The following is a 15,217-nucleotide window of genomic DNA, read 5'->3' as shown; positions in this document are numbered from 1 at the left end:
AAAACACTATATTTATGTTTCTTTTTAAATGCTTTGCTAATTCTACTTCCCTCACATGACCCTGAATGGCAGGCAAGCCGGTCCACAGTTCCCAGTTCCAGCCTGTAACCTGAAAAGGCAAAGGCGGTTATCCCTGCAGGGAAGAGGCGGTGGTCTTGGAAACCAACTTGCTTTCTGGGCTCTATAATGAAAGTTTACATGCCAGCGAGGGTTCCATGAAGAGCTCCACAAACTGCAAAAGACTAGTTTTTTTTAAATTGTAGGTAGAAATAACAAAACTACAGCCAATATCCAAATTTATTCTCCACATATTTAAGTTACATGTCAAATTTTAATTGCACACTTCACTTCATTAGACCATTAGACATGGAAGCAGAATTGGGCCGTTCCGCCCATCGAATCTGCCCCATTTCATCACGCCTCAACCCCATACTCCTGCCATCTCTCCATAACCTTTGATGCCCTGACTAATCAAGAACCTATCAACATCCACTTTAAATATACTCAAAGACTTAGCCTCCACAGCCGCCTGTGACAATGAATTCCACAGATTCATCACCATCTGGCTGAAAGAAATTCCTCATCTCTTTTCTATAGGGGCATTTTTCTATTTTGAGGCTGCATCCTCTGGTCCTAGACTCTCCCAACTATAGGAATTATTCTTTCCACGTCCTATCTATCTAGGACTTTCAATATTCAATAGGTTTCAATTAAATCACCCCCTCAGTAAGTACAGGCTCAGAGCCACATCAAACGCTACTCATACTCAAGCGCTATTCATGTGAACCTCCTCTGGACCCTCTCCAATGTCAGCACATCCTTTCTCAGATAAGGGTTACCAAAACAGCTCACAATACTCCAAGTGTTGTCTGACCATTGCCTTATCAAGCTTCAGCATTACATCCTTGTTTTTATCACTCTATTACTAAAATAAAACAGAACAGTCACAAGATACAGAACAATAATGCCCAAATCGCATATCAGCTCGCATTTGCCGGAAAAAAAAGTATAGAAAGTTCAAGTTCTTAATTAGTTTAATGCAGGTCATGATAGAGTTAAAAAAAAAACCCGAAGCATGTAAAAAATTTGCATTGTAAGAGATACAAGAGATTCTGCAGATGTTGTAAATCTTAGGCAACTCTCACAAAATGCTGCAGAAACTCTGCATCAGCAGGCCCTGATGAGTCAGAGAAAAGCACAGCACAGAAACAGGGTCTACGGCCTATCTAGTCTGTGCCAAATCATTTAAACTGCCTACTCTCATCAACCTGCGCCAGGACTAGAGCCCTCCATATCCCTACTATCCATGTACCTATCCCAACTTCTCTCTTCAACTTTGAAATTGAGCTCGCATGCACCACTTGAACTGGTAGCTCATTCCACACTCTCACCACCCTGCGCTCATCTTTCCCTTAAACATTTCACCTTTCACCCTTAACCCATGACCTCTGGTTGTAGTCCCACTCAACCCCAGTGGAAAAAGCCTGCTTGCATTTACCCTATCTATACCCCTCATAATTTAGTATAGCTCTATCAAATCCCCTCCCAATCTTCTACACTATAAAGAATAAAGTCCTAACCTATTCAATCTTTCCTTATAACTCAGGTCCTCCAAACCTGGCAACATCCTTGTAAATCTTCTCTGTACTCTTTCAGCCTTGTTTACATCTTTCCTGTTGGTAGGTGACCAAAACTGCACACAATACTCCAAATTAGGCCTCAGCAATGTCTTATACAGATGGCTGCTTTGAGGTCTCAGCTCAAAGCAATGACTTCATAGATAATGCCTGCCCTACTGAGTTCCTCCAGCATTTTGTGTGTGTGTGTGTGGATGTGCACATTGGACTCATAAGCCACTTGAGAGCCAATAAGTAGATCAACAGAATGAAGACCATCATCCTTGACCTCGAGGGATAGTCACGACGACGACATGCACATATGTATATGTGTGTGCGCACGTGCGCATGACTACAAACCTGAAATTGAAAGTTGTATGTATTGTAGCTATAATGCACCAAAACACAAACCCCAACTTATTTTAAATCTCTGCCCTCTTCATAATGACACAAAACTCCACCTCCTTACTTCATCAATCTAAATTTGTTCTCTGTGAGACAACAGACATAAATACAAAAACGAGAAAGTGGTCAGATGCTGGAAAGCCAGAGCAAGACACACAAAATGCTGGAGGGATTTGGCAGGTCAGGGAGCATCCATGGAAATGAATAACAGCCGATGTTTCGGGCTGAGACCCTTCTTCAGCACTCATTTAAGTATAAGATGTCCAGAAGCTCAGTCCATCAGTCTGTACTCTGCAGCATACCAACTCCAAATTCCTCCTGCAGCAAAGCAGTTCTCGAGGTGGAATGCCGGGGGGGGGGGGGGGCAGGTGGATACTAAAGATGTTTCTAGGTGGAAGCAAGGTCACAAGTTTGCCAAGTACTGAATGTAAACTAGCCACTGAGAAGTTAATTGTGCTGAATATGAGATTACTTAGCTGCTAAAATTGATAATCTCATTTTACAATGTAAACTACTTCACTATGCAACAGCTTCCAGAAGATTCACACCCATCCTGGTCACTGTCAGATATATGCTGACATTGGTTAACATCTTTTGTTGTTCTGCCTGCTAACATTTGGAATAAAAGCTTTAAATGTCCCAACTTTTTCTTGTAATACACCTGAAGATGACTTTCAATTATTCAATTGTTCCACTTAATACAGTGTAAGGGGGTTTCGATTTTTATGTTACTGCAGAGGCTAATTAAAATGGCGTCTTTGTTATGTTAATCTGGGGAATGCGGCTTTGTTGTCTTAAGCGCCGAGAAAGTTTGCGGTAGCAGCTTGTTGTGGTTTAGAGGGTGATAAGAAATCCGTTATTAACCAATTGGGATAGTTGTTATGGTTTTGGTGTATTTGAAGATACTGTTTGCGAGGGGGTTTTTGGGGGCAGAAGGCGGGAGAGCGAGACAGAGGATGGACGAGGTGCTGTGAGTCCGCTAACGGGGTCGGAACCCGAGCGGGACGTTCGGCAAGGAGACGGAGACGGATTCGTGTGGAGCGTCTGGTCGACCACCGTTGTTGGTCCCAGGCGGCCGGTCGAGGTGGTCCGAGGGGGGGGGGGGGGGTCGCAGGGTGAAGAAGGTGGTCCTTGAGCTCCAACGGGTTTTTTTTGTGCACGAAGAGATTGAACTTTGATAAGTGTGGCGCCTTTTATTTTCCTTTTATATTTCATTCTCTTTTAATTATATAGTTCCAGTAATATCTATAAACTGTAAATCATTTAATCGTATCTGGTGTATTGTCTGTTATTTGGGTGGGGTAGGGTACCTCACACAGCATCCACACAAACTAATTACCCAGTTTGGCGGGGCCGAGGCTGTTTCTCTAGACGACAGCGAGCCGAGCGACCCTGAGGGTGGCCAGGGGGGGCTACAACAGGGAATGTATACAACCTGAAATTCTTACTCTTCAAAGATATCCACAAAATAGAAGAACAATTCCCAAAGAATGAATGACAGGAAAACATTACAACCCCGAAGCCCCCCCCCCCATACACAAGCAGCAAAGCATCAATCCTCCTCCCATCTGCCACAGCAAAAGCATCAACCACCCCCCACCTCCCACCATGCAAGAAATAGCAAAGCCCCCAAACAGACCATTAAAATCCACTGCTCACCCAGCAGTTTGACATGCCACAGGCACTCTCTCTCTCACTAACAAGGGAGGGAGACGCATCACTCCTGCCACAGATGTGCAGTATAGAACATCCTGATATGCTGCATCACGACATTGTATGGAAATTTGCACTGCGGCAGGCAGGAAGGATCTACAATGAGCTGTTTTAACTACCCTATGTATCACCGGTGTCAGCCTACCCAGCATCAGGGAAAGGTGCCAGGAAAAGGAAAACAAGAGCATGAAGGATCCCACCCACACTGCTCATGGGCTATCCCTCTCCTTAAGTGAGGTAGAATCCACACCAGGACCACCAGACTCCAAAACAGTTACTTTCTCCAAGCAGTAAGGCTGATCAACACCTCCACACACTAACCCACCCCACAACTATTTTATCATTTCCTATCAGTCATCTCAAGTACAGACACTCCTGTACCTTACATCACTCCGTACATAGTACAATCAATGTATACAAGCTATTTTATGCATTTACTGTATATTTGTGTTTTTTTTAATTATCGCGTTCTTTATCTTAATGTGGATTTTTTGTGCTGCATCAGATCCAGAATAATAATTATTTCAATCTCCTTTACACTTACGTACTAGAAATCTTGATCCTTGATATTCTCTAAGAAAGCACATGCATAGAAAGAAGGAGACAGCACGCAAAAATTGCCGACTTGTTCAATTAAGCTGAGAAAGCAAGCTATCTTGGCAGAGAGGAAAGGTCAATAAAGAAAAGGCGGGTGGAAGGGCCACCTCGGTAAATTAATGCTTACGCAAATCGGTTTCTTGCATAGGAAGACTTAGAATGAGCGACTGCAAAGCTTCACTTTTTTGAACAAACATCTCAGATTTAGTTCCCTGAGACTTCCTTAAGTTGCCATGGAAACCATCCACACCTGGGGAAGGATCGTTCCTCTCATCTGATCTGCACTTTGGTGACAGGCTTTCCGGTGAGTCAGAGACAAACTGGGGAATGCCGGAAGGCCCAGTGGGCCTGGAAACGGACTTGGATCCAATCAGACAGCCATCTCCTTCACCAACAGCACTTTTAACACTGGAAGCATGATGCTGGTGAATCTTGCCCTCGTGTTTGCCTGTGACATTGCTGTTGTCCACTGCTGGTTCACTGTTTGGCACATTACCAGTACTGTTCACACAGGCACCTATGAAAAATGAAGGACAGTTAGCAACTAGAACCACCCTATTCTATAACTTAAAAAAACAGATCTACTCTTGTGTTAGACACCAGAAATTCTACAGATGCTGGAAATCCAAAGCACCAACACCAAATGCTGGAGGAACTCAGCAGGTCAGGCAGCATCAATGGAAGTGAATGCTTTACCCTTTACCAGGGACTTGATAAAGTGCTGACGAAGTGTCTTGGCCCGAAACATCGACTATTTATTCATTTCCATAGATGCTGCCTGACCTGCTGAGTTCTTCCAACAGTCTGTGTGTTTCTCTGGTTTTATTTTCTTAGATTTTGGGCCATTGGCCCTTTTGTTACATTAAGTCACTTTAGCAATATGAAGGAAACTGTCAAGAAAAAGTGGAAATGCTATCTGAAGGAAGCGAAACCTAATTTTTGTTTCGCTCTACACTCACTAAGCCACATTTAGTTCTGTTGTTTTGAAGATAAGGATTTTTAAAAAATTCCAATTGTCATTTATGAATAATACAGCTTTAAAAAATGTAGAATTTGAATAAATTTTGTTTTGCCTTGAAAGGTTCTTGTGCCATACACACACACACACACACAGAGGAAGGAAAGTGTTCCGGAATAAAAAGCAAGCCACGTTGAAACATCTATTTTATAGCAGTTCTGATTTTTCACTTTCCTCTTAGCTTGCAACACAGACGAACAAGTCCGTAACTTAATATTGGCTTTCAGTGCCAGCACTACTCAGAACTTCATCATAAAAACCACTGCTGCCAAAGGCTGCAACTACATTATTTTCAGCATTCATGCCACTACATTAGCCCAGAGTCATACATTCTTAACTAATTACGAATTGGTATGATAAATGTTGCCATCCCCCTTTGAGAAACACTGCCAGCCTTATAAAGTGTCAGAATTATGCTCTGAAACAATTCTTAAGGAATTTAAAAGTAACATGTTCACTGGTTGGCTGAGCTTGTGACCACACCCAATGTCAATAGTTCCATTTAATATCAGAAAATGTATACAATATATGGCCTGAAGTTCTATTCTCAGAAGAAAAACCCCAAAGAATTAATGACAGTAACCCAAAATACCCCCTTCTAAATTTTAACCTAACCACCTCTAACCCACCCCCTCCATTCCCCTATCATCCACTGCATGAACAGTGAATTTCCCACAATGAGGTAGCTGACGTCAGCATGAAGGAAAACTGCATGTGTGAATCCACCATTCAATGTAGGCACAAGTTCCAGAATGAATATTCACAAACACAGGGTATATGAGGTTCCAATACCACATCCTTTCTCCCCCAAACAACTCCACATTTTAGTGTAGTTTTTTGTCTTAGAACATAGAACAGTACAGCACAGGAACAGGCCCCTCTTCTCACAATGTTGTGTCGAACCAGCTAAAAAATAAATTTAAAAAAAAACTCAAAAACTCATCCCTCCTGCCCACACAATGACCATATCTCTCTATCTTCCTTACATCCATGTACCCGTCTAAACTCTAATGCATTTGCCACTACCACCATACCAGGCACATTCCAGGCATCCACCACGCTGAGTGAAAAACTTACCCTTCACATCCCCCTTGAATCTACCTCCTCTCACCTCTGGTATTAGACATTTCTACCCTGGGAAACAGATACTCCCTGTCTACTCTATCCAAGCCTCTCCAGATCTCCCCTCAGTCTCCGACACTCCAAGGAAAACAACCCAAGTTTGTTCACCCTCTTCATGATAGCCCATGCTCTCTAAACCAGGCAGCATCCTGGTGAACCTCTTCTGCACCCTCTCCAAACCCTCAACATCCTTCCTGTAGTGGGGCGACCAGAACTGTATGTAGTACTCCAGATGTGGCCTAACCAGAGTTTTATAAAGTTGCAAAATAACTTCTTGACTTTTGAGGTTAATGCCTTGACCAATAAAAGCAAGCATTCCATAAGCTGCCTTAACCACCTTATCGACCTGTGTAGCCACTTTCAAGAAGCTATGAACTTAGACCCCAAGGTCTCTCTGATTAGCAACACTGTTAAAGGGTCTTGCCCTTAACAATGTACTGTCAGCTGGCATTTGCCCTACCGGAGTGCAATACCTCGTATTGATGTAGGATTTCCAAATTTGTTTACTCTCAACAATGGCAGGCCATGGGGGCACCATGGCAGTACAGCGTTTAGTATGACATTATTATTGATCGGGGTTCAATTCTGGTGTCCACTGTAAGTAGTTTGTACGTCCTTCTCGGGTGCATGTGGGTTTCTTCTGTGTGCTCTAGTTTCCTCCTACGGAGTGGCTCGTTGGGCCGTAAGGTCCTGTTCCATGCTGTTTCTCTAAATAACTAAAATAAATAATAAACTTGTGTGCACTGGTCAACAGCCCAGTAACATTACCCTACTCTCCTCCATTCAGTGGACAAAAACCTAACCCTCCAACCAGCTTTTCCATCCATCAAATTACTGTGTATCAAAGGATAAAAATCACCAGAAGGAAAACAAAATCAATGCAGTTTATCATAAACACAAGAAATTCTGCAGATGCTGGAAATCCAGAGCAACACACAAAATGCTGGAGGAACTCAGTAGGTCAGGCAGCATCAGTGTACAAACTCCTTACAAGTAGCAGCAGGAACTGAACCCGGGTCACTGGTACTGTAAAGTATCACATTGGCCACTGCGCTACTGGGCCACCCCAATAATAAATTATGATTAGAGAAATAATTGAAGCAGATCAACAAGGAAATTGCCCCGCATCAAGTTAAAATAGTATCATAGGTTCATCCACACCCTCCTGAGGGAGAAGACAAAGCTTCCACATTAATATTTCATACAAAATCATCTACTACAATGGAATGCAAATAGACTGGTCACCCAAAACACTGTGCTCTAGTCTACTCTGATTCACATCAGAAAGGTACAGTACTATACAAAAGACTGAGGCACCCTTGCAATATACATGGTGCAGATACCATATTTGTCAACGTGGAATGGACAGCAAGTTTGTACATCTGGCAAGAGCAAAGGACGTTAAGAATGACAATGGTGGAACGCTGCGGGAGGGGTGTGGGACAGGTGGCAGAGAAGGACTGGGTGGCGGGGGGGAAGGTGGAGCAGATACAGTCAGGTAATTTGATTCCAATCAATTGGTTTATTGATCATTACAGTACGTCTCTGGTGCTTCCTGCTCTCTCCCCTCCCCTTTTCCCAACCATGACTCCTCTCTCCCTGTCCCCTTCCCGCTCTCAGTCCACAATAGAGACCCATATCAGAATCAGGTTTATCGTCACTTGCATATGTCAGAAATTTGTTTCTATTTCCATCCGCAGTACTGTGCAAGAGTCTCAGGCTCCCTAGATATATATATGTGCCTAAGATGTTTGCACAGTACTCTATGAGGGCATAATTTATACTTAGCTGTATTCATAGTTAAGACACAATTAAGAACTGGTCCAACCCATCCAGATGACTGAAACACCAAAACAAAAATTCAGCAGATATTAGATTAAAGCCTGCTCCCCTCCACAGAGCTCTGAAAGTCCACAGCCATGGTAAACTGACTGAGTATTGTGTACTCAGTGTGAGGGCAGGTTGCAAAGTAGCTGTAGCACAGCATGGTTCTGAGATCCGCCACTTTAAGAACACACCATCAGAAAAACAGGAGTGAGAATAGGTTTGCGATCATGGATGGTCTGCCACAGCCCCAAGTTCTGTTCTCAGCCAGTTCTCCATAGCCTTCAATTCCTAATCTTACAAAACTATCTTTCTGTAAGTAACTGCAATGAACCAGGATAGGGATAGAGAATTCCAGAGATTCACCGCCACCTTTGAAAGCACATTCCTTTGTTGCTAAAAATTTTTTTTAAAGTGTTCACCATCCTAAGCTAAGTTTTAAAATGGCTGCCATCCCATCTTTAAACAATATATACTCGTTTAAGATTCTTCCAGTAGTGGAAATTATTTCACCAGTGCTAAGAGTATAGAGTGAGAGGTGAACACAAAGAGACAGCATTTTTAACACTGCATTGCCTGCAATTTGAATAGATACATTCACTTCTTGCCATTTGTGCAATTTGTTCTTTTTTTCCCCCGTGCGTTGGGTGCTTGATGCTTTCTTCAACGCACTCCATGGTGTTTCTTTGTTTCGTGGCTGCATGTGGGAGGACGAATTCAGTTACATTCTGTATACATACTTCGATAATAGATGTACTTTGAATCTTTAATTTGCAGGTCTGATTATGTCATAATTTGCATTTTCTTCTATGATTCCCACAGATTGGAACGTGGCAATGTTTAAGAACAGAGGAAGACAGAAACAAGCAATTACTGACATAATAGTCTGAAATAAATAGTAGGAAACAATGGCAGTAAAGGAGCAATAAGAACACAGAAAGCCACAACAGTATTGTTAAAACAACATGATTTAAGAAGGGAAATTGTACTTGCTAACAGTTTTGTTTTGAGGTTATAATCAGTGGACTAGATAGACAAAAATCAGTTGATATGGTGCATTGGATTTTCAAATAGTCATCTATAAGATGCCACACAAGAGATCATTAAACTGAATAAAAGATAGAAGAGTAGGAGTAAGGTCCAGATAGATGGAAAGAGTTGGATCTCAGGTCTTCAGCAGCTGCCATTGCTGTTACACCATTGTCTCTGGGCATCACCACGTGACTCTCACCATCAATGTTGTCATTTGCTCCGTGATACATCATGCACACATCCTGCTGTCAATAAACTTCCTGCAATGGTCCCATGAAGGAGATCTGAGAGATCCAATGGTCTAGAACAGGGGTTCCCAACCCGGGGTCCATGGACTCCTCAGATAATGGTATTGGGAACCCCTGGTCTAGAGGAAGGAAACCTATTATAACTTACTGAATGAGTAAGTCTGCCAGAAAACCAAGCACCAGGCCTTTAAGCAGTTTGGATGAGGCAGAACGTAACATCTTTGCATTGCCTGAAGGCCAGCTGTGACCTCTTCAAAATGGAAAAATATCAAGTTGACATAACAGAACGATAATTATACCTACAATGTTCTGCCAACCTTTTAACCAACCTGAAGATCAATTTAACTCTTCCCTCCCCACAAAATTTTTCTATTATCCATTTGTCCAAGAATCTCTTAAATGTCTCGAATATATCCACATCTACCATCGCCCTCTCCCAAGCTTCCATATCCTTCCTGAGGGGACTAGAACTGAACACAATTCTCCAAGCGTGGCTGAACCAGAGTTTTATAGAACTGTAACATTATTCAAGGCTCTCGAACTCAATTGCCCAACTCACCATACGCCTTCTTAAACAGCCTATGAACTTTGAGGGATCTATGGAAGTGGATCTCAGGATACCTCTGTCCCTCCCCACAGCTAATAATCCTGCCATTAACCCTGTATTCTTCTATCAAGATCTACCTTCCAAAATGTATCACTTCACCAGGTTGAACTCCATCTGCCGCTTTTCAGCCCGGCACTGCATCCTATCAGTGTCCCGCTGCAACCTATGACAACCTTCTACACGAACCACAACACCATTATCTGACATCTGTCAGAAATGCGGACCTTCAAATGACATGCCTTTTTTGAAGCAGCATTTTTTTAAAAAATAGCAGCCAGTGCAACTGCACCACCTCCACTACAATCATTCTAAAATGGCTAAAGAAAAATATAGACATCATCAACTGAAATGTATGCACCCACTGTAACTATCAACCAAAATAGCAGGTTGAGTCGGTAATGAGGAAGGCAAATGCACTGGTAGCATCCAATTCAAGAGGACTAGATTTAAAGCAAGGATGTAATGTTGTGGCTTTATAAAGCACTGGCAAGGCCTCACATGGAGTATTGTGAGCAGTTTTGAAAACCTTATCTAAAAAAAGGATGCATTGACATTGGAGAGGGTTCAAAGTAGGTTCATAAAAATGATTCCAGGATTGAAAGGCTTGTCATATGGGAATGAATGGCTGTGAGCCTGTACTCACTGGATATTAGAAAAATGAGAGGTGACCTCAGTGAAATCTATTGAATGTTGAAAGGCCCTGACGGAGTGGATGTGGACAGGATGTGTTCTATGGTGGGGGAGTCCAGGGCCAAAGGACACAGCTTCAGATTAGAGTGATGCCCACTTAAAATAGGGATGAGGAGGAATTTCTTTACCAGAGAGTGGTGAACCTGTGGAATTTGTTGCCACAGGCGGTTATGGAGGCCAAGTCATTGGGTATATTTAAGGCAGAGGTTGATAGATTCTTGATTAGTCAGGGAGGATGTGAAGGGATACGGGGAGAAGGCAGGAGACTGGAGTTGACAGGGAAATGGATCAGCCATGATGAAATGGTGGAGCAGACTCAAAGGAACAAATGACCTAATTCTGCTCCTTCATCTTATGGTCTTATAGTTGGTACAATTTAAACCAATATTAAGTTCTGTTTGCTTCCATGAAGTTCTTCAGGATTATACAGTGCAGTGATTATACTGAAAACTAATCAGTAACTAAAAGTCAGAAGGCAGCACGGTAGTGTCAAGGTTAACACATCGCTTTGCAGCACCAGCTTCCACCAAACGGGGTTCAATTCCCACTGCTGCCTGCAAGGAGTTCATACCTTCTCCCCAAGACCTCATGGGTTTTCTCTGGGTGCTTTCGCTTCCTTCCACATTCCACAGAAGTACGGTTAAGGTTAGTGAGCTGTGGTATGCTATATTGGCATTGGAAGGGTGCGTTTGCATGGCCATTAGACACTACGCTGTGCTTAGAGTGAACAGTTTTTAAATAGCATTAGCTGTGTGTGGAAATATCAGAAATGGCCAGGAGTGGATAATGAAACGATTTCACTACTTCAACAAGTAAGGAACTACAATGAATTTGAAGATATTGACAATCATCTTAAATGTTACCTTTGGTCCCCACCGGACACTCAGCTCTCACCTATGGGTCTGAGTAGCTGTTTGCATGTGGCAGCAGCCACACCCCAGCACACCACTTCAACAGGCTGTTAAACCAAGTGACGGTAGTCGGTGGGCCTCGTACCCCAGTGAGATAGGGACATGCCTGTCCTAGCACGTGAATTCAGCTCTGTACACCACTTCAACAGGCTGTTAAACCAAGTGACGGTAGTCGGTGGGCCTCGTACCCCGGTGAGATAGGGATATGCCTGTCCTAGCATGTGAATTCAGATCCGGCGGACTGGGTGGTTGAGATCTACAGTGAGATCCGACAGCCAGGAAGGCCGTTCTGCAACACCACTTGGAGAAAGAAGGGCATGACGAAACACAGAAGTAGTCATGGTCATCCAGGGAACCAGGGAAGACCCCAATTGTGACATCTACTCATACCACTGGACCCAGATTTCTAATGTTGAGAGAGTGGAACTGCCCCTTCCTCTGTGCCTCTCCTTTCCTTTCTCCTATGGTCCACTCTCCTCTCCGATCTGACTCCTCCTTCTCCAGTCCTTTACCTTTCCCCCCCACATGGCTTCACCCAGCACTTTCTATCCTCCCGCCACCTTATTCTGGTATATTCCCCTCTTCCTTTTCAGTCCTGAAGGGTCTCAGCCTGAAATGTCATCTGTTCATTCATTTTCATGGATGCTCCCTGTCTTGCTGAGTTCCTCTAGCATTTTGTCTAGGTGTGTGTGTGCACACATGTGTCTTACTCTGGATTTCCAGCATCTGCACAATTTCATGTTTATAAGGTGGGATGACGTTTCAAACAGAAAATTCCAAAGAGTAAGCTCAGGTGGTTGAACCAACTGGAAATGGAGAAAGAGGCAGAAAGGAGACTATGGAAATATAGCAGAGTGAATCAAGGAGGATGCTAAATACAGAGCTGCTAAGTTTAATACAGCTGGAAAAAGGGAACGATGATCAGAAACGATGGGAACAATGAGGAACTACAACAGAGCACGTTCAGCTGAGCTTAGAACAAGCTGGAGTCAAGTCGTCAAGTACTGGAACAGAGAAGCCAACAATGAAGTGGAAATGGATGGCCTTTGATAAAAACTGATATGGAGTCTGAAATTTGGTATCTTGTACAACTGGAAGTTACTATATAAACAGTTTGGCTAGAAATACAAATTGAATCAGTGGCCAGGCTTGGAGCTTCTTTTAGGCAGCTAGAAATTAGAATTTAAAATAGATTAGCTTTATTTGTCACATGTATGTTTGGGTATATTCTGGAGTTAGGGTAGATCACAAATATTAATTTCACAAGCAACCAATCTTCAGACAATAGACAATAGGTGCAGGAGTAGGCTATTCAGCCCTTCGAGCCAGCACCGCCATTCACTGTGATCATGGCTGATCATCCACAATCAGTACCCTTTTCCTGCCTTCTCCTCATATCCCTTCACTCCGCTATCTTTAAGAGCTCTAACTCTTCCTTGAAAGAATCCTGAGAATTGGCCTCCACTGCCTTCTGAGGCAGAGCATTCCACAGAACCACAACCCTCTGTGTGAAAAAGTTTTTCCTCAACTCCGTTCTAAATGGTCTACCCCTTATTCTTAAACTGTGGCCTCTGGTTCTGGACTCCCCCAACATCGGGAACATGTTTCCTGCCTCTAGCATGTCCAATCCCTTAATAATCTTATATGTTTCAATCAGATCCCCTCTCATCCTTCTAAATTCCAGTATGTACAAGCCCAGTCGCTCCAATCTTTCAACATATGACAGTCCCGCCATCCCGGGAATTAACCTCGTGAATCTACGCTGCACTCCCTCAATAGTTAGAATGTCCTTCCTCAAATTTGGAGACCAAAACTTGGATTGTAGATCGAATGTAAAATGCAGCACGGAACAACATTATACCTGGAGCTACAGACTGGTGTTGACTACAAACCAGACAACGCTGAATAACATTCATTTTGGATGTCTGGAGTGTGGGTGTGAAGAAGCAAGAGTTTGAAAACTGTATGCAATTCAAAGGAAGCATTGTAGATACATTGTACTATATAATTGGCCTGCTGTTACTTTTGATCTTTAGCATATAAAATGTCATGTAGTATTGGGTCAAGCAGTCCTCTTCTTACAAGAAAATCTCAATATGATGCCTATTGCTCAGTTTTATTGAATAAACCACTTCTCTATCCAGCAGCTTCAGTGTCTCTCCGGTGATTTTGTTCACGTCACACCAACGTACATCCAAACATACAGTGAAATGACTCATTGCCATCAGCGACCAACACAGGCTTGGGATGAGTTTGGGGAAGCCCGCAAGTGTCACTAAGCTTCTGGTGCCAACATAGCACGCCTACAACTTACCAAACCGTATATTTTTGGAATGGGGAAGGAAACACAGAGTCACAGGAAAATATACAAACTCCTTACAGACAGCAGCGGGAATTGAACCCCAATCACCAGTGTTGTAATGTGTTACAATAACAACATCAAGCTGGCAACTGAAATAATTCACTTAACTCAAGCAGATTAACCAAAGTCCAACAGAGCCAGTGGAAGTGCAGGCTGGGGGTGCAAAAGCAGAGCTGGCTGCATCTCTGTGGATAACGTCGCACTGGATGTAGTTGAAGAGGGCAAAGGAGAGGAGAAAAAGGGAACAACATGCTAGTCTAAGATATTTAAGGACTAGGAAAGAAAACAACAGTGAATATCCCCTTCAACATTTAGCTCTCAAACAAGCAGGCTATCATGGATCTGCAACAGCTGGAAAAATGGGCTGAAAAATGGCAGATGGAATTTAATGCAGAAAAGTGCGAGGTGTTGCACTTCAGTAGGACCAACCAGGGTAGGTCTTACAGTGTAAGCGGTAGAATAAGGGGATCTGGGAATATAGGTCCTTAATTCGTTGAAAGTGGCGTCACAGGTAGAGAGGGTTGTAAACAGAGCTTGCGGCACATTGGCCTTCATAAATCAAAGTACTGAGCACAGAAGATGGGATGCTATGTTGAAGTTGTACAAGGCTTTGGTGAGGTCTAATTTGGAGAATTTTGCGCATTTTTTGTCATCTGCCTACAGGAAAGATACAAATAAGGTTGGAAGAGTATAAATAAAATTTGCAAGGATATTGCAGGGTCTGGAGGACCTAAGTTATAAGGAAAGGTTAAATAGGTTAGGACTTTATACCTTGGAGCGTAGGAGTTGGAGAGGGGATTTGATAGAGGTATAAAAAATAATGAGGGGTATAGATAGGGTAAATGCAGACAGGATATTTCCACTGAGGTTGGGTGGGACTGCAACCAGAGGTCATAGTTTAAGGGTGAAAAGTTTAAGGGGGACACAAGGGGAAACTTCTTCCCAAAACTGGTGCACGCAAGCTCGATTCCAATGTTTAAGACAAGTTTGGATAGGTACATGGATGGTAAGGGTATGGAGAGCTATGGTCCCAGTGCGGGTCAATGGGATCCATCATCATCATCAGGTGCCA

General features: G+C 43.0%; 1 protein-coding gene across 5 annotated transcripts in view; it reads right to left on the bottom strand.

Annotated features, from left to right (window-relative positions):
- golga3 (golgin A3) overlaps positions 1-15,217 on the bottom strand; it is a 99,684-nt gene that overhangs the window by 71,022 nt on the left and 13,445 nt on the right. For 3 of the 5 annotated variants that reach the window (XM_063074102.1, XM_063074103.1, XM_063074101.1), the window contains exon 3: positions 4,459-4,848. The exons of 1 other annotated variant lie outside the window; for it this stretch is intronic. In XM_063074102.1, coding sequence (XP_062930172.1) covers positions 4,459-4,848 — 390 coding nt within the window. The remainder of the gene's footprint in view (positions 1-4,458; positions 4,849-15,217) is intronic. One more of the 5 variants, XM_063074104.1, reaches the window with a different exon arrangement.

Source organism: Mobula hypostoma, chromosome 21, assembly GCF_963921235.1.
Source record: "Mobula hypostoma chromosome 21, sMobHyp1.1, whole genome shotgun sequence".
In the NCBI taxonomy this organism is placed as follows: Eukaryota; Metazoa; Chordata; class Chondrichthyes; order Myliobatiformes; family Myliobatidae; genus Mobula; species Mobula hypostoma.
This window is presented reverse-complemented; position numbering and strand designations above follow the sequence as displayed.